General features: G+C 42.5%; 1 protein-coding gene across 2 annotated transcripts in view; it reads right to left on the bottom strand.

Moving 5' to 3' along the window:
* The window catches only part of grid1b (glutamate receptor, ionotropic, delta 1b), an 827749-nt gene that overhangs the window by 141438 nt on the left and 664992 nt on the right, over positions 1-21319 (bottom strand). For both annotated transcript variants that reach the window (XM_050059333.1, XM_050059332.1), the window contains exon 5: positions 5455-5508. In XM_050059333.1, the coding sequence (XP_049915290.1) occupies positions 5455-5508 (54 nt within the window). The remainder of the gene's footprint in view (positions 1-5454; positions 5509-21319) is intronic.

Here is a 21319-nt window from a genome sequence, read left to right as displayed (position 1 = left end):
TGAAACTGCACATAGGCATTGAGGATTGGCATAGGTAGAAGGTGACAAAGCTACCAGTGGGTATGGACTAGTAATTAATATATTATCTTAATTTCAATCAGTGTTCATGTGTGAGGTGAATCAATAACTCATCGCTGTATTTTCATTTTTGTTTTGTTAACAGAAGTGATGTCAGTTTGATTTGGTTCGTTTAGAGCTATGATCATGAAATCATTCATATCATTTTAGCCTCAGGTGAACATAAACTACAGGTTATACACTTATTTTTAAAAATACAAAAATGTAAAATTATCGGTTATCAGTACTGGTTTAAAAAATCCATATCTACACTACATTGCCTCCACAGTCTCCATTAGTGCTGCTCTGTTTCGTCCGTATCTGTAAGCTTTACAAAATGTGCACAAATGAACTCAGTATGGACAGAAGGCTCCATATGTGTCATTTCCGAGCAACCAAAAGTCACCTTGAAGCGGTCTATTAACGTATCGGCGTGATGCCTACATGCTCTCATAGTTTGTACCAGCTGTCTCGTTGCTGGCTGTTCTTTAATTTAACTGAGAGTGTGGATACATTTACACCATAATTCAGTTTAATTTCAAATCAGCATTTAGCTTTTATTTATACTACAATGCATCAGAAAATGACCTGATGTGGTGAGAAAACCTGAAATCTTGAGTCCAGACATTTCGGTGTCCTGCATGTATATCACCTCAAAGAGTTTGGTTCATGTTGGTTTCGGCGGAGGCATTAAAGTCAGGTTCGAACAATAGGAAACTGGCTTCATGCAGTTTGAATCATTTTAAGAGTGAGAGCATTTGAACTCCTTTGTCACGAAATAAAAGCCTGAAGGAGTTTTTTTTGTTTTCGAGGGTTACTTTTAATGTCGTTTTTGTTGTGGAAGAAAAGTCCTGACAGTGTTTGTTGACAATTTCAAACTGAGTTGGAGGAAAGGACAGAAGAGGAGAAGGTGAGGAGGAGGTAGGAGGGGAGAGAAGGAAATAAAAGCGCTAGTATAGTTGAATAATTCTGAATGATTTAAACACTTTCCTGACGAAAGAGACGCCTTCAGCAGGAACAAGATGTTTCACCGCGCTCTCATTTCACGTCTGAAATGGAACCAGCACAAACGCACATTTATCGAAAATGAAACGTATTTGATCATACACTGTTTTACACGCCAACAAGTCCAAACAGACTCTGTCGAACGAGTGACTCGGGGGACTCCCAACACCGTTTCACTCCTTTGGTTAATTAAAAACTCAGAGTATAATTAGTTATTGATGACTTTGAAACAAAGCCGAGAATTTTAAGTGGATTAGGAGGTTGGTACCAAGCTGGGAGGTAAAAAGGAAACAGGCTAAAAAAAAATCTGGCATTGAAAGTGAGTGTGGAGATTTTGGTATTCCGCCTTCAGCAGATGACAGTTCCCCCCGTCTCGCCCTGAATTATGCTGTTAACACCGTTGTCAGCTCAGTTAATTGGCTGGGAAGATGCCTGGATATTGATACTGGAAGCAGAGCGAGGAATTAAGCAGGGAAGATAATTTAAAACAAAACAAACCTCACAATCGTTTGGCACAAGGAGTCGGCAGAAGTCAGGACTGTGTGCTCTGGAGATGTCAGTATTTTAGGATTTAACACAATCCCAGCTGTGGTGGAGGCTGCTGTCATTTTCTCTTTTCACCCCGACTCATTTCAATTTTACTTCCAGCATGGAAAGTCGCCCACGCTGGCGGAAACCCAACTGAGGGGGAAAAAGAAAAAGGACAGCCGCTGGAGAAGCAACACCAAAGGCCCCCAGCTTGTGTTTTTATCCCAGATAAGAACAAACACACAGGAAGGTGCTCTTGAACTCGCATGGCTTGTTATGCTTTTTATTCAAAGTCATTGTGCAGCCTTTGTCCTCTGCTCCAGTTCAAAATCAGCTGTAATTAATGCAGCCATCAGTGATGTTTTTAAAACCAGGATTTGAGCTGATGTGGTCAGAAAAGCTACAACCTTGAGTTCACCTGTGATCTCGTTGTGGTTTCAGAGAGTCTCATTCATGTTGTGTTTGACATTTAGGTCGGGTTCACATGGTCAGGTCTGTGTAGCTTGTTTGATTTGAAGAACGAGGACATTTGAACTCTGCAGGCACCAAATAAAAGCCTGACAATGTCTCAGTCCTCTTAGTGAGCTTTATTAGGGACCAAACACCCTGTGGTTAACAAGTGGTCAATTTTAATTTGCTCAGCGAGTCACTCTGGCAATCAGTAATGATGCTCATTACCCATGCCGTTGGAGCCGAGCTGCACCAATCACATCGGTGTATCTGATATAGGCGGGCCAGAGGCGAGCTAAACAGATGACGACAGCGCTGCGACGACGAAGTCCGGAATCAGTCAGTAAACATTGCAAGATGGCTACGGATGAACACCAGTTGTTTGAAACGGCTTTGGCCGCTACAATGAACGAGTTAGACTTGGCTTTTTCTCTAAAAGAGGAACAGAAGACGGCGCTCGAATCTTTCCTTTGCAAGAAGGACGTTTTTGCTGTTTTGCCGACCGGATACGGCAAGAGTCTAATCTACCAGTTAGCTCCGCTGGTAGCTAAGCTCTGGATACGTCACCCCGTGTATTGTTCTGATTGGTCGTAGTGTTATCCAATTGCGTGCAGTGATATTTTCAAATGCATGCTTGGTGCCGCCCCTCGAGTTGGGCCATTTGCATTACTCATGGCCAGACCCTAAATCTTTCTAGATTTGGGTCTGGATTTCCAGGCTATAAAACACCTGGTTTTGGTTGCACAGTCTCCAGTGGGAAATAAAGCCATGGCTTATTAAAAACAACTTCTTTCTGTGGCACTATTCCTGCTTGAAATGCAGCGATATCTCAGCTAAAACAACCCCTTTTTCATGGCACTATCTTGGCTTGAAACACAGTGATGTCTTAATAAAAAAACAACCACTTTTTGTGGCACAATACTAGCAAGAAACACAGCAATGTCTCAGTAAAAAAAAAATTTCTTTATGGCACTATACTGGCTGGAAACGCAGGGATGTCTCGGCAATAAACTATAGTTTTTTAGTGTTACTATCCCTGCTGGAAACTCAGTGAATTCAATGTAAAAAACAACCCCTTTTTCATGGCACTATCGTGGCTGAAAATGCAGTGATGTTTTGGTAAAATATAACTGCTTTTCGTGTCACTATGTTGGCAGGATACACAGCGTTCTCTCGGTGAAAACATATTTCTTAATGGCACCCTCCTGGCAGGAAATGCAGGGATGTCTCAGGAACAAACAACAGCTTTTTCATGGTACTGTCTGTGCTGGAAATGCAGTGATGTCTCCGTAAAAAACAGCAGCTTTTTTTTCTAGCACAATTTCAGCTGGAAATTCAGCGATGTCTTGTTAGAAAATAACTGCTTTTTCATGGCACTATCGTGGCTCAAAATGTAGTGATGTTTCGGTAAAATACAACCGCTTTTCGTGTCACTATCGCAGCAGGAAACGCAGGGATGTCTCAGTAACAACCAGCTTTTTCATGGTACTGTCCATGCTTGGTGAAAAACAACCCCTTTTTCATGGCACTATCTCGGCTTGAAACACAGCGACGCTTCGGTAAAAAACAACCCTTTTTTGTTGCATTATCTCAGCTGGAAAAGCAGTGATGTGCCCCTAAAAAAACAACTGTTTTTTAGTGGCAGCGATGTCTCAGTAAAAAAAAAAAAAACTGCTGCAGTATTTTGGCTGGAAATACAGCAACACATCCTTTAAACACAGCCACGTTTGGGGGCAAAAAAGATGCTGGAAAAGCAGTGATGACTCGCTAACAAACAGCCAGTGTTGCTGTTTGTTGATCTTGAACAGTGGTCTGGGCTTGGGTACGCATCTTGTAGATGTCACACCATCCTCTCCACCTCCAGATGACAACGTCAACTCATATACCGTGTCACCTTAGAAACATCGATAGGACACAAACAAAACGTAAGGATGTAACATATCTGTGGTTTGTAGAAACATACAGTGCCAACATTTTCCTCCCAGTGACTGGGCTGTTACTGGTAGAGTCAGTGCCACCATTAAACCACCCAAAAACAAACAGGGTTATGGGTAGAAAGAAACAAGCAGCAGATGGTTGGAAAACTTAAGAGAACAAACTGAACATTTGATTCCCTCTGCTGCCAAAATCTCTGATCTGGCAGGATGACAAGTTGCCAAAAAACATATCAACTAAGTCTCTTTACAAGTTGTGTGTCTTTGGTGAACAAGGCCGGCCTGTGATGGGAGAGTTTAATGGGTTGGCTGGGAGTCATTGGTAGAAATCTATCCACCAAAGTAAGGCGTGCGTATGCTGGTTATTTAAACACAGGAAAACCTGCTAACGATAGTTGATGAACTGATTTCCCATCGCCAGAAGACCAGAGCTGTTCACACGGCTCTGCAGACGAGTATGCCTTTCTGTTTTTTCCTTTCTGGTGGTTGCTTCTGTTTATATATTTTGATTTTGTGGAACACACTGGGTGAAGAAATCAAACAAAGCAAAGATATCAGACAGTTTAAAAAGAGGAACAAAGACAGCATCTGCACAAGGTACAGAAATGATTAGAGGGAATATAAAACACTCGGGTGAGACTCTTGTCGGTATTCTCAATTCGTATTTTCATATTTGTTGTATACGCGGGTTATAATGGTTCTCAGGTATTGAGAAGTGCAATGGATGATGGATTAGTATAGTTTGGGATTGGGTTGGGCTTCTTCCTACTCCTTTTCGGACAGGAACTGTTCATTTATGTTTCTTACAGTAAGTCTGTTCATGGTTTATGTTTGTAGGTTTTTTTCTACAATACATTATATTTTATTTTATTGTTTTAAATGTGGGAAATAAATCAAATGAAATATATCTATCCCTTGTTCGGTCTCTCTTTCAAACTCAGACTGAGGTGCAGACTGAATTTGACACAATGTTCGAGCGTTGCTTGGATGGAAACGGACAGTATTTTGTGGCAGCCTGTTACTGCAGAGCACCTGGAGACGGGCAAAAACAAGTGTGTTCACCCAGGTTTCGTATGTCCATCGCTGCCCATTGAAGCAGCAAAGCTGATCGGAGCTGGAGCTGATAAATACCCGTGACTACGGCCGAGTCATTAGACCTGGCAGTGAATGCCGATTGTAACCTCTCACATTAAATACAAAAGCAAGATGTTGGTGTTTCTTTTGTCCATTGGGAAACTGTTCAAATACACTCAGCGGCCACTTTATTAGGTACACCTCGCTAATACTGGGTTGGACACCCTTTTTAATTGAAAAAATAACGTCCAGCTTAAATGACGGGTGGTGTCGACAGGACTGTGGAGGTATGTCAGATACTTACACGACAAAGTATGATTATTGAAATCAGCCACAGTGTAAATATCACCATTAAATGAAAACTATGTTTAACAGAGTTCAGTGTCACATATTTTGAGCGTCTTACCTCATTGACGAACACCCAGTGACTGTCTTTGGAGGCCAGGTTTGTTTCCACCGCCTGCAGACACACAGAGACACAAAGTGTTAATGACAGTAACTGCAGTTAATTCATTCACACCCTGATCTGCAGAACATGATGTAGCATCCGGCGAGATCTTCCTGCGCGGCTCGGATCACGGCGGAGCAGCTGCTTTGTCTGCCTTTGTTCTCGCTCGTGTCCTTTTGGTGTGATCGCTGCGCGCTGGTTTGAAAAGTTCACCTCCCCAAAAAACAACTAAGCCTCCGCTGTTTCCATGAAGGGTTGTCCTGCCAAAATGTCAAGCAACAAAAGCTTTTCAGGGAAAGCGGAGCGAGCGGTTTGCACTTATCAAAGCGCCCGGGGCTCGTCTGGTCCTCTGCCACCGTGTGATAATCCTAATAACATGCAGTATCCTGCTGATGAGAGCACGCAGCCGAGCTGAGCTTAGCACTGGAGAAGTTCTGCGGGTCACCCTGCACCCAGCTGCAAAGTTTTACTGGAGAGTTTACTGTCCACTGGGAGGGGGTGGACAAAATAATGTGAACACCGCCTGAAAAAGAACCTCAACAGGAAGTTATGTGAAGCTATGATAAATAATTAAAAGATCAATAATAAGTCCTGCAGCTACATTTGTCTTTTTACTTAAAGGAAGAGCCGATAATTCAACGTTCAATATCAGTCCCATGTCTGTTTTTCTGTGTAACCACTGGTGATCTCCGTTTATGCCTGACAACTCTGACAGCAAGAGGTAAAAACAAATTCCTCGTCCTGTCGTGACGACTATCGAGCCTCTCACTATGTGCAGACAAATTTTACTTTGCATCTGTTGGACTCCACTGACATGACGCTGCGACTTCTTCTCTTGTAAGCCTCCATGTTTAACATATGAGTGTAGAATATGAACATGTGGGAGTTGTTGAGCCCTCTGGCTGCACGTGGAGACGAAACAGCAGCTTTAATTAAAACTATAACTCATCATTATCTGATGCTCTTTAAAAGAAACAAAAACAAAATGAAGAAATTAAAACACTAAGATAACAGATAGGAGGGAACATCTGGTTCAGGCCATGACTGAACACACATACACACACACACACACACTCACACACGTACATATAGCCTACAGCTAAAATGTAATGAAGCTAATGTACAGGCTCAAGTGAAAGTTATATAGCAACACTGGATGTTAAATGAGAGACAGCCATCCTGTTCTTAAATCCTTCACACTGATGAGGCTACAATATAAACTGTGATATTACCTAAAATAAAAGCATTAAATAACTGTACGGTGGCCGTTTAAGGACATCTCAGCCTCGGCTTTGCTTTACCTTGAGCTAAATGCTAATGTTAACAAGAGCATGTTTTTAAACACATGATAACATCTCCTGGCATGCTAACATGCTAACATGCTAACACTCTGCCATCATTGACACTGTAAATGAGACAACCACTGATTTAAAGTTGAAATGTTTTTCATTGTGACTCATTTATTCGTTATCTGAATCTTCAGTTGACAAAATGTTTGGTGCTACGTTACCTGCTGCTCCAGTTCAAACTGCCAAACAGGAAGTGAGAGCTTCCAATGGGCTTTATAGTGGGGGGGGGGGTGCATGGACTGAACCATTGTGGATACAGAGGGTGGTTTCAGTGTTTGAGTTTCCTAAAGAATCTATATTGTTAATGTTTCTGTGTTACAGGATGGTTAGACTAACAGGCCTGNGGGGGGGGGGGGGGGTGCATGGACTGAACCATTGTGGATACAGAGGGTGGTTTCAGTGTTTGAGTTTCCTAAAGAATCTATATTGTTAATGTTTCTGTGTTACAGGATGGTTAGACTAACAGGCCTGCATTCAGAAATTGTTTTGTTGTTTTTCCATAGAATCGTTCTTTTCTTTATTGATTCTAAACTTCCTGGTTTGTCTGTGGGAGGAGCTTCATTTTAAACACATCAGGCAGAGGCTCCTTAAGGGCAGGTTATTGTTGAAGTTGTCTTCGAACTGCCTGAATAACTTGTTCACTTATGAATCTCCTTATCAGAATCAAAAGCCAGTTTGTTCCCAAGCAGGATTTCACATACAAAGAATTCGCTCTGGTGAACTTGCTCTGCCCAGGGGCCACGTTTACACAGTGACAGAGTCCAGGGGCCAGTTTTCAGAATTGAAGAAACAGCAGAACTGTGTTAACATGCACACAGATAGTATGTTAAAACACCAGATATCTGAAATAATTGTGTGGAGCTATCAGATGACATCACCAAACTTAGTTTCTTCTCTGAAAAACACAGAAGGATTTTAGTTAAATCCCAGAAAATCAAATAAATGCTGTCCATAGAGCAGCTGTGTGCCTGTGGAAGGGCACACACACACACACACACACACACACACACACACANAATCAAATAAATGCTGTCCATAGAGCAGCTGTGTGCCTGTGGAAGGGCACACACACACACACACACACACACACACACACACACACACACAGCCACAAACACATGACTGTGTCACATCTCTGCTCGCTGTCTTCAGGGCTCAGCCTGCCAGATGTTTTCTAACAGGTCCTCATTTGGCTTCCAGATCACCAGACACTGACACACTCATGTACCTCCTCACAGCTTAGTTAGCAAACCTCCAGGGAACACAGCCTCTACACCTCAGTGTGTATAAACACCTCCATACAGCTCAAACAGGAAGACGTGAAAAATGGGAGCAAAAATAAAAGTATTGCATCTTAATTTTTGTTCAGTGTGTTCAGCTGCAAGACTGGCTACACGCATATGTTTCATACCTATAGGGATGACATATGTATATATATATATATATATATAAGGGCTGTCAATTGATTCAAATATTTAATTGTGATTAATTGCATGTTTGTCCATATATAACTTGCAATTAATCGCAAATTAATCACACATTTAGTAACGTTTATAAATGTACTTGACAAAGTCAGGCCTGTTAAAGTTTGGTGATATCATCTGATTTGTAAGTGACTTTGTATTTGTAATAAAACATAGAGATGCATGGTACACTGAATCAAGGCTACGTAAAATGGAGGAGGTTGCATTCATATACAGTATGTCACCGTAATCAATCTCAGAGAGAAAAGTGGCCTCCACATGTTTTTTCTTAGCACTGAAAGTGAAACAAAGCTTATTTCTAAAATAAAAGCCAGTCTTCATTTTAAGCTTCCTAACTAGAGCAGCAATATGTACATTAAATGAAAGCTTGAAGATGCTAAAATCATCATGCAACTGTGAGCAAGCTTCTGAGAACACCATGAGCTTAGTTTTCTTCGTCAAATTTAGACTGAGCAGAACAGTTTGTAATGACTGAAATGCAGTCTGAAGCTTTTGCACCGCTTGCACTATGGAGGGCACATGGGTGTAAATGACAGTGTCATCTGCATATAAGTGTATTTTTGCTGGAATGTCTTTACCCAAATCATTTCTAAAAAATAGAAAACTAAATAGGCCCCAAGATGGAACCCTGGGGGACACCTTTAGTTATCTATATATACTATTATTGCTACAATCCAAAACAAATACTGAGAATAAAACCAACAAACAACAACAGATGGACGTAATGACCTGAATGTAACATTACACAGTGACACTAACACAATGTCCAACTTTACACTTGTAAAGGTTGACTAAACACCCCGGTTTTTTAAGCAGCTCAATATATAATGCAGTGGTAACTCAGTTCTCACGACAGTAAATGCAAATAACTTTGGTTTTGTCAAGAGAATCATCTGGCAGAGCTCTGAAGCAGAACCTGCCATTAAAAGTCCTCTTCCTGTATGCATTTCTGCTCACAGAGGTTTGTTTCTGCTTGCCATCCACAAAATTACTGCTGCATCGTTTCCTGATTTCCCAAACTACGGGGTGGGCTCAGGGTCATAATTACAGAATGTATGTGCATTAATTGCCATCAAAAAAAATTAGTGGTGTTAAAAGGAATTTGCATTAACTCGTTATTAACGCATTAAGTTTGACAGCCCTAATATATACCAGAGTTCTGGGAGTTTGAGGGTTCTGCACAGTTTCTTAGCTGTTCCTTAGACTGCGCTCTTCTGGACAAAGACCCCAGATGTTGTACCTGGAATCTGGTGGAGCCACTCTCCCAGTTTGGAGGTCACAGCCCCCAGTGCTCCCATTACCACTGGGACAACTTTGGACTTCACCTTCCACATCTGTTCAAGTTGTTCCTTCAGGTGCTTCTCAAACTTTTCATGCCCTTTCTCCCTGATGTTACTGTCAGCTGCCACACCTACCACCACTGCCCCCTTCTGCTCCCAGTCGACCACCACTATGTCTGGTTGGTTAGCAAGCTGCTGCTTGTCAGTCTGGAACTTGAAGTCCCACAGGAGCCCTGCTGTTCTAAACCACTTTCGGTGGTGTGTCCCATCGGGACTCGGGGACTTCTTGTCGGCACAGATGTTCCTGTAAACTATCCCAGCCACTTGGTTGTGCCTCTCAGTGTACGCTGTCCCATTATAGTGCAGCTATGCTATGTTTATATTTCACATTGCATCTACTACTTGAAGATAACATTATACCTGTCACCATAACCTTTACTGGGCCCAGACGGACTGTAGGTGTCATTTCACATGCACGCACGCACGCACGCACGCACACACGCACACACACATACACACACACTTGAACATGACTCACCTCTAATAGCTGATGTTATTTTAAATAGCATGCCTAATAAAACACAGCCTGTCTCGCAGCTACATTTCATTCTGTACATTTCATTTTCTGCCACTGTGGGCACAGAGATGGGTAATATCTAACAATTACATGTCACCCCTGGAGGTAAGAAACATGTGTACTGTAGCTTTTAATGATCAGTGTGGGTGAGGAGGACGGCTGCAGCAGGAGACAGGGACGTGATGGAGCAAACACTTGAAAGAAAACAGGAGAATGAAAATGTATCGGGGGGTATTTATGCAAAATATAAGAACCCATCATTCCCTGCAGACCTGCCATACACAAAATGTAATATCCAGAATATTTCTTATAACTGCAATTTTACCGTTCACACAGTGTGAAACCATCTGCAGGAGTGTGTCAACAAAAACAGGAAGCCACTCTTTAAAGCAAAGTGATACAAGTGGTGAGGAATTCCACAGAGCACCTTTTAAAAAACAAGATATTTGGTACACATACAAACAGATATAAAGGCATAGTACAACTGAATTTTGACCTGATGGTGGCGCTACAGAAAAGGTCAGAGGCTGCTAAAAATATGTCTGAATGATCCTCTGGGGACTGTGAATATCTAAAAGACATCTCATGTCATGTGTTGGATGGACAGACACTGACATCACCGTATTCAGGCCACGGGACACAAAGTGGAATTTGGCGAACATTTCCTGAAAGGTGAAGCGACAGCTGAACAGTGACACGCTAGTCGCAGTCTGGTTGCTCACTCTGTCTCATCTCCTCTCTTTGTGCCGTCTGACGAGGTCACAGCACGACCGCGACCCCTCATGCTGCAGCAGTCAGCTCAGGGGGACGGGCGGGGAGGATGACAATGATGAAGGCTGACTCACATGACTGACAGCTACACAAATGTGTGAGAAGCTCGGTGCGAGTGCGAGCAGAGAGCCAGACGACACAGACTGAGAAGGAATCATGCCGACATCAGGCCTGAGGATCAAGGATGTGACTGTAAACACAGCGTCCTCTCCACTTTAGACAGTTAGCCTTTTTTTCTTGTTCCTCGGATACATGACAGCGCCCGGGTCAGGCCCGATGATCACTTCATCCATCTGAGGAATAAAGACAGAATGGAGAGTAGAGAGTTGCTGCAGGAGACGTCCTCAGTGTTTCACCAGCTGAGGACATTGTTGCTTCAGAGATGGTCTTCTGCAGACCTTGGTTGTAACCAGTGGTTATTTGACTTCCTGTTGCCTTTCTATCATCTTGAACCAGTCTGGCCATTCTACTCTGACGTCTGGCATCAACAAGGCATTTTGGCTCACTGGATATTTTCTCTTTTTGGGAGCATCCTCTGTAAACCCTAGAGATGGTTGTGTGTGAAAATCCCAGTAAATACTCAGACCAGCCCGTCTGGCACCAACAACCATGCCACGTTTAAAGTCACTTAAATCACCTTTCCTCCCCATTCTGATGCTCCGTTTGAACTTCAGCAGGTCGTCTTCACCATGTCTACATGACTAAATGCATTGAGTTGCTGCCACGTGATTGGCTGATAAGATATTTCTGTCAACGGGCAGTTTAACAGGTGTACCTAATAAAGTGGAACAGTCTGGTAACACCCACGGTATTACCATATCCACAATCTAAGATGATATTTAGTCTCATATCATGATATTGATATGCATGACTTGCCTCAGGGGTATTATGTAAATGATAAATAGGAGGGGACCCAGGATAATGCCCTGGGGAACCCCACCCCAATAAAGAGGAGCATGTAAGGAGGAGGCATTTCTACTGTAAGTTACACAAAGAAAGAGGGATAGAAGATGAACCAATCCAGAGCCACATCACAAATACCAACAAAATTGCCAGCTGCACTGGCCATGTTGTTGAGGTTTTCTCCTACGTCTTTTCGTCTTTCTCTTACTGTAAAAATTAAAGAATGGGGCGTCAGTAGCTCAGTCCGTAGAGACTTGAGTTGGCCGCTGGAAGGTCACAAGTCCCTATCCGGACCACATATGGAGTGTGGACTGGCAGCTGGAGAGGTGCCAGCCTACCTCCTATGCACTGCCAAAGTGACCCCAAGCAAAGCACAGAACCCCCAACTGCCTGGGGCGCCCACCGGCATCCCCACCCTGACATCCCTTCATTAAAGTATATCTTCTTCTTCTTAAAATGTGCAGCACCCCCTCCCTGGTTAGGTAAAGGAAAAGGCTTGGCCGGGGGAAACACTGACAATTAACAGTCTTCGCCACAACACCAGCACACTGGGTACCGTAAGCAGTATGTGAGTATTGTTAACTGTCACAAGAGTGAACAACACTTACGATCATTAGTTGCAAACTGATTTGTTTTGTTCACTATTTACCAAAAATACAGGGACGTTCAATCAATGCATTCTTATAGCGTGTTCATACACAACACTGTGACTGTGTGCATGACATGGTGTTTCTCTGTGCTCCCTTTAAATCTCAGTTTAACAGCTGCAGGTACCGACAGGATGTTGTGACATTGCAGCTACTCTGAAAGCCACAGGTGCAGCCTTTGAACATGTAAACTTAGATTCAGTCAAAACCAGTTGGTGAAAAATATGAATAAATAAAAAACAGGACAGAACAAAATGATTGAGTCAACACAGACTGCAGTCAGGTCAACACCACCGAGAAAATATCTCTTCAATCTGTTCTCACTTTTTTTAAAGAGCCACCTGTGCTGTTTTTAGAAGTCATACAAAGAAAAAGCTTCAAATATTCAAAACACTTCATTTAAGAGCTTGTTGTTCTCATCTCAGACCTTCAGAGTACATCAACTCTCCTCCTGCCACAACACATAAGTTTTATCACCTTTTCCCACTCATCTTAAAATTTCCCTTTTACTCCTGTATTTATTCACAGGTTTGACACAGACTTCTTATTGTCAAATACAAGCTGTTCCAAGTTTCTCTGAGTGTATACACTGCGCTGTGAGTGCCACTACAGTATAAGGTTGGCAGGTTAATTAAAGAAGTTGCTGAGCAGTTTAAGATTTAAAAAAGGCATCTGACACGCTGTTCCTGACAGATGCTTCATCAACACTGACTGATTCTCTGCACACATGCTGTAACTTAATATCTTTAAACCAAATGTGCTTCTGTATATATCTGCCTATATATAAATATTCCCAACAACGACCCTGACTATATACGACACTGCAGCCTTAAAGAAAATGGACACGTTGTATTGTTTGAATGTAATATATTGTTTGTTAAATTCTCCCAGCAGCACTTCAGCCTTACACGGTGCTGATGAGGTATTGATCGACCTGGTGAGATACATGAAAGCTGTGAGACAGAATCAGCGTTACTCTGCCAAACGCTGAGTGATGAACTGCTTCTCGGTTAAGACGTTGTTATTTATAGAATCTGTTTTTAAATGTTGACTTGTGGGTTTTCTGTTCTTTCAGGAACAAGCAAATGTTTTCAGCGATGAAATGTAGTACCGAGAAAACTTTTGGGCGTCATAACATAATACAAAAACCAGTTTGAAGATTAATCCCTTTAAAAGACTCAAACCAACAGTGAATGAGCTACTAAGAAGTATCATGTGTATATCTACAGGCTGAAGTCTCTTCTTCCTCCATTGCTGTTAAAAGCACATAAGTGAACCACACTGTGGCACTGGGTGACATCGTCCTTCAAAACACACTGTAGTTTAGAGACTCAGGCCTTGTCTATACGTATCCAGATATTTTTGTAAACTGATATTTTTCCCCTTTGTTTTAACATAAAAATCCATACACATGACGTTTTAAAAAATATCTCCATCTACACTAGAACACTAAAATGACTCAGTGTTCACATAGACAGTGTTGCTGCTGCAGAGCTGCCTGATGCTGTAACTACTGTATGTCCACAACTAAAAGTCGGTACTCCTCATATTTATGGAGCCGTGCAGCCACTGCATCATCAACAACTGTTCACAGCGAGGAATAAGTAAAGTTATACTATTACTTTTGAAAAGAGTGACGAGTAATGAGTGATGAGCCAAACACTAGTCAGGATTAACAAAACTGTCAGTTGCTCGTCTGTGACGGGGCACAAACTCAGTTACATGAAAGTCAGACATGCTACAGGTGCACTCACTTCCTGCTTTGCCACATAAAAACACAAATGCAAATATTTCACAATAAAAAGCATTTTGTCAACAAATGATGGGATTCTGTCTGTAGAAACACTGTCAGGGGACTTTTATTTTGAAACGGAAACAGGATCTATTGAGTCAAAAATAAAGTCTAATAGTTTTCTCATGTCAGTGAGAGACATAAACTTTGAAGCTGTAGTGAAAGATGGTACAATGTCAATATGATCATCAAAAGACCATTTTCGCTGCTTATTTATTAAGGATGCTCTTTCTCTGCGGAATTCTCCTCCACTGAATCAGACTTTTATCATCTGAATGGACATACACGTTCATCTGCATCTGTAGAACAGCCAATAGGATCACCCTCTCTCTCTGAAATTACCTGTGATTGGCCAAAGTCTCCCATCACAGGAGACCTCTCCAAGACCACTTGACTTTTAAAAAGTGCAAAGTTTATTATGGGATTATTGCCCATTGACACCAAAATAAAACTGCATACCCCAGCTTTGAATGCTCATTTGAAATTTCTGAAATGGTCTAAATCTTATGAAGCCATGTTCGACACTTGAAGGGGCAATGGTGTGTTCTCTGTAGGCAAAACTAGGAAACATTCTGTGCAGTACCAACGATCACCACGTTTAGTAACACACCGATAAACTGTTGCACATGGCTGACAGAGTGAAGTGAAATAACTAACTGTTTAAAGATGCAAAGCTGAAGAACTGTTGTGAGTTTTTTCAGTGTTCCAGTTTGATTTTCTGCAGCCAGCAGCAGAGCTCGGGGGATGTGAGTGGTCCAGTACAGGGGGATTAGGGAGTTAGTTGGTTTATAACACGCTCTACTGCCTTCCCTCCTCTCCCTCCCTCTCTGTGGGCTTAATAGTCCTGACAACAAGCATTAACAGGCGGTGGGAGCGGCAGCAAGCGTGGACGTCACACCAGGGACAGGCTGCTTTTAACACCGTGTTAATGGAACAAACTGGGATCAAACCCGCCAGGATGGTGCTGAGGAACGCGCACCAGTGGCTCCAGAAATGGGCCATAAAGTCGAGTTTGTTACTCTGATATGAAGATTTCCCCTCTCTGTGTGATTCTTTATTTCTCTCTGTAGTTTTCTTTCTTTTTCTAAAGCCGGAGACCAGAAAACCAAGACCTGACTTTGAGTCTGAGATCTTTCTATCTGGAGAACATTCTTCAAAACTGTGTTGGTAAAAGTGAGATTCTCGAGACTAGAATCTAGAATCCTGAGAGCAGAGAACGCCTTCATAGGACGGAGTGGAAAAAAGAGAATTTCTCTTATCCAAGAAGTGTTAAAGAGCAAACAACATCTGTAGCTTGAGGTGGACTGAAGAACAAAGACAGTACTCACTTTGAAATAAATACCAGATAACATCTTTACACTGAGACGAAGAACAGAGAACGTCTGACATGAACTGAATAAGACTGAAGAGAACTTTTTCCCCTTCAGATTAAATGTACTCGTACTCGTCGTACCCGTCGTCCTCTGCTTATCCAGGTCTGGGTCGCAAGGGCAGCAGCCTCAGCAAAGAAGCCCAGACAGTCCTCTCCCCAGCCACTTCCGTCAGCTCTTCCGAGGGAACCCCGAGGCGTTCCCAGGCCAGCCGGGCAATGTAATACCTCCAGCGTGTCCTGGGGCGGCCCGAGGTCTCCTCTCGGTTGGACATGCCCGAAACACCTGCCAAGGGAGGCATCCAGAAGGCATCCTTACCAGATGCCCGAACCACGTCAACTGGCTCCTCTCGATGTGGAGGAGCAGCGGCTGTACTCCGAGTCCCTCCTGGATGTCCGAGCTCCTCACTCTTTCTCTAAGGCTGAGCCCAGCCACCCTGCGGAGGAAAGTCATTTTGGCCGCTTCTACTTGCGATCTCGTTCTTTTGGTCACTCCCCAGAGCTTGTGACCATAGGTGAGGGTTGGAATGTACATCGACCGGTAAATTGAGAGCTTCGCTTTCTGGCTAAGCTCCCTTTTCACCACACCGGATCGGTTAAGCGCCAACCCTCACCTATGGTCATGAGCTCTGGGGAGTGACCGAAAGAATGAGATCACAAATACAAGCAGCCGAAATGAGTTTCCTCTAATAGGTGGCCTGGTTCAGCCTTAGAGATAGGGTGAGGAGATCAGACATCTGGAGGGAGCTTGGAGAAGGGCTGCTGTTCCTTCACGTCGGAAAGGGGTCAGTTGAAGTGGTTCAACATGTGATCAGGATCCTCCTGGGCGCCTCCTGTTAGAGGTGTTTCAGGCACGTCCCACTGGTAGGAGGCCCCGGGGAAGACCCAGAACACACTGGAGGGATTACATATCTCGTCTGGCCAGGTAACGCCCTGGGGTCCTCCAGGAGGAGCTGGAGAGTGTCACTGGGGGCAGGTCAGTTGAGGTGCTTTGCTTGGCCTGCTGCTCCTACAATCCGTCACTGGATAGGCGGAAGAAAATGGATGGATGGATGGATGGATGGAGTAACAATCTACTGTTCACTGCGAGGAATAAGTAAAGTTATACTATTACTTTCGAAAAGAGTGACGAGTAATGAGTGATGAGCCAAACACTAGTCAGGATTAACAAAATTGTCAGCGTCAGTTGCATATCTATGATGGGGCACAAACTCAGTTACATGAAAGTCAGACATGCTACAGGCACACTCACTTCCTGCTTTGCCACATAAAAACACAACTTCCTGAGACGGCAGTAAAAGCGAGAAGGTGCTGAAAGGTCCACAAATCCTAGAATATCGTCTGGACTACCAGCCACGCTCATTTTTGATTCCCTCTGGAAACAGAGAGAAAAAAGTACCTTTTGAAAAGTACTGAAAAAAAAGAAATGAAGGACACGCTTCAATGGCTTCTTGATTCTCTGTGATGTTACTTTGATGAGTTACAGAGACTTGAATGAGAAAAACAACACATGGAAACACATGGAAATGAACTATTTCATGGTGAGCTGGTAAAGTGACAACAGTAGAACATAACCGCCCAATCACAGCTGAGTATGTAAAATATTTGCTCAATGCTAAACATGCCCACAAGCTTCAGCGTCATGAGAGGCTTCAAAGGAAGCAGAGACTAAGTATGGAGCTGCTCCTTCATGTTTCAGGAGCTGTTTCAACATCTGATGAGGACGCCTCCTGGATTTCTCTCTTTGGTTATATTCTGGACATGTCCAACTGAAAGGAGACCCCGGGGCAGACCCAGGACAACCTGAATTTTCCCTGATTATTTTGGGATCCCCCAGGAAGAGAAGCAGGGAAGAAATGCGCCTGCAAGCTGATTAAATTAGACTGATTAGATAAGATTGGTAGTTTCTGACAGAGAAGAGATAATCTTTACTGAAAGAGAGTAAAGAGCCAAAGTCAAGAATTAACTTTCATTCACAACATCTTCAAAGTTAGTCAAGTCTAAGATGATGAAAGGTGTGCTGACTTTACAAAGACGAACGGGAAAAGATTTTGCAGTTGGATGAATACATTCACAGTTGGTGAAAACATATTTTATTTGAGGTCAAGGATCATCTTCACATCTAAAGAAGTGAAGACAACAAGGTTTGTAAAAAGGAGCAGAGCATCTCAAGTTCCAGAAAATCAACCTTCTTTCGGCGGAAACTAAGAACAGCAGCTCAGTCACCACAAGAAAATGTTGGACGTTTCTGCAAATCACAAATAATTTACATTTGTATGTTTCATATGTATCATATCAAAGTGTCGTAGTATGTGACACATTAAGTTTCAATGTATCTGCTACATAATAACATAAATGTAACATTTCCATAGTTTGCCGAAATGTACAAAGCCAGGATTTGTTCTTGCCTTTAGAACAGAAAACATCATTAGTCTGCGATGGTTTTCTGATCCACATCACAGTACTGATAAAGACAGAACCTCGACGTGTTTGTGACATTGAGGATTCATTCACACCTTTACTTTGTTTTGGATGACACTCTGCTCTCAGCTTGTTATCTGGCTCTCTTTCTGTACCACTGAATCTCTCTCACACCTCACACACCTCACACACACACACAGATTTAACTCTAGAATCTACACTCCTGCAAACACACATATGCAACAACAAAACGCAGAGACACATCGAAGCTTTTTCACTCGAACACATTCAGATGCACTCACACCCACAATCCCGAGCTGCAGGGTGTCACAGCACTTCAGGGAGAGCTGCTTTTAACAGCAACACGATGACCTCCATCCAGGCCGTCGAGACTCCAAGAATGACTTGAGGTCAAGTTGATCCTGTCAGGACGAGTCAAGATACTTCCAGCGCTCGTCGTCTCCTGCTCCCTTTGTCAGAGACTGGGAAAAAAAAAAAAAAAAAGAGCGTCCTCATCCTCTCTGAGTGTTAAAGCCCATGAGAGCTGTGCTAAAAGCAGCTCTTCACAAGGCAAGAGTTCATGTAGGACAAGAAGAAAGCTGAGAACAAGAAGGCTTCATGTTTTAAGATGGTGTTCAAAAAGTCAAGATGGTGCGTTGAACTCCTTCAGCTGGTTCATGGAAAAACCCAGAGTGGTGGTGTCGAGTTTCACTTAAATATGTTGAGGTTTTTGAGATCTTTACTGCTGAGTCTTCAGCTGCAAACCGACACCATGGGTGGCAATAAAAAACTAATGCCTTTACCATGAAGCTACTGATATTAGTAGGGCTGCGTTCGTTAGCCGGCCAGAATGTGTCACACACACATATACCGTTAGATTAAATGTCTCTGTAACACTGTGTGCCGTTAGCTTAAATGTCTCCGTAACACTGTGTACCGTTAGATTAAATGTCTCCGTAACACTGTGTACCATTAGCTTAAATGTCTCCTTAACACTGTGTACCGTTAGATTAAATGTCTCCGTAACACTGTGTACCGTTATATTAATTGTCTCCGTAACACTGTGTACCGTTAGATTAAATGTCTCCGTAACACTGTGTACCATTAGCTTAAATGTCTCCGTAACATTGTGTACCATTATATTAATTGTCTCTGTAACACTGTGTACCGTTAGCTTAAATGTCTCCGTAACATTGTGTACCGTTATATTAATTGTCTCCGTAACACTGTGTACCGTTAGCTTAACCCTATGGGCCTGAACGACGCATAGAGCGTCCAAATTCACACCTGTTCTTCTCTATTGACTTTCTCCGCGAGCGTGCATCATAGAGAGAAGCCACGCATATCACGTGAAACAGCGGAATGATAAAAAAAAAATGATAAAGTTACACTAAAATTATGTATAACAAAGCTTTCATATAGCTCTGCACACACATTACTCTTAGATGGATTACTCGCGAACGCAGGCTCGCACAGAAATGCCATGCATATCACATGAAAGCGCAGGAGCAGAGCTTTCCAGTGATACCCACACATCGTTGTGCTGTCATCCCATCACGCTATAAATACAGATCAAGTGTCTACAAAAGAAAAACCTGACGAATTTCTTTACAATCCATGATACAGATCTTGTTATCAGTCACTTCATATAGTGAGGAATATCGTATCTTACCACGTCTTAGGCTTGTGTGTGTTTCTCCCTGTCTATCCACATTTGTAGTCCAGCTTTCAAGATGCAAATATCTCCATATTGTCCAGTTGACACTCCACCAAACTTTGTATGNGTGAATGAGTCAGTGGAATTTCTTGCAATAATGAAAAATTACTGGCAATCATGTCCGCCTGGCACAAACCACATGTTTTGGACAACTGTGAAGTGACAGAATGTCCCAGCATCATGGTTCTTATACTGCCAGATTCCAGAGAGTCTCCCCTCTTCATATATGGCAGAATATGTCATTTTCCAACTTGCTATGGTGAGATACATGTCAAAATGTAAGAATTTAGTCACACGGATTTGTTTTTTCATTGATACAAAAATTAATATAAAATACAGGCACATAGGAGGACATGAAATGATGGCAAATCTGGTTAGCCCAGATTGACCTGAAAAAAACAAGATATAGCATGTGTATACAGCCTTTATAATGACTGTGATATGAGCTAAAAAGTAAAGGCAGTAAAAATACCCCAAAAACGCCTAGGGCCCATAGGGTTAAATGTCTCCGTAACATTGTGTACCGTTATATTAATTGTCTCCGTGACAATGTGTACCGTTAGCTTAAATGTCTCCGTATCATTGTGTACTGTTATATTAATTGTCTCCGTAACACTGTGTACCGTTATATTAATTGTCTCTGTAACACTGTGTACCGTTAGATTAAATGTCTCCGTAACATTTTGTACCGTTATATTTATTGTCTCCGTAACAATGTGTACCATTAGCTTAAATTTCTCCGTAACACTGTGTACCATTAGCTTAAATGTCTCCGTAACACTGTGTACCGTTAGCTTAAATGTCTCTGTAACACTGTGTACCGTTAGCTTAAATGTCTCCGTAACATTGTGTACCGTTATATTAATTGTTTCCGTAACACTGTGTACCATTAGATTAAATGTCTCCGTAACACTGTGTACCGTTAGCTTAAATGTCGCCGTAACACTGTGTACCGTTAGCTTAAATGTCTCCATAAAGCTGTGTACAGTTAGGGTTAAATGTCCCTGTAATGCTGTGTAAACCTCAGGTGTCACTGTGACAACACTGTGTTTAGATAAACCAGCAGCAGGTGCACCATTGAAACTGTGACTGATGCTGAAAAGTGAAAATTGATCACCTGACGAGAACACCTGACGTTTTGTGACATCATTGCTGCCATTTGGTCTGATCAATGATCAGTTTTTATCCACCTGACATCAGTCAGCCTCACTTATTAGATATATTAGTGAAATAACACAACACCTACGAGAACGCCTGCTGCCTCTAGGCTTCACATGATGCACAGATCAATACCCTGTGAGCCTGATCGACAGTCACTGATCAATAACTGGATGAGGATCAACACGTTTCAGAAACCTTTCACACATCAGCACATCCTCCGTTAAAAACATTACATCTCGTACGTTTTTACAGAGAATGCTCTTCAATGTGGAGCTGGAATCACAATGATAGTGTGTGTGTGTGTGTGTGTGTGTGGGGGGGGGGGGGGGGGGGCGGTGAGTGTAAAGGCAGA

Source organism: Epinephelus moara, chromosome 13 (assembly GCF_006386435.1).
Source record: "Epinephelus moara isolate mb chromosome 13, YSFRI_EMoa_1.0, whole genome shotgun sequence".
NCBI lineage: Eukaryota > Metazoa > Chordata > Actinopteri > Perciformes > Serranidae > Epinephelus > Epinephelus moara.
The sequence above is the reverse complement of the archived record's forward strand: the minus strand, read 5'-3'. Positions and strand labels throughout refer to the sequence as shown.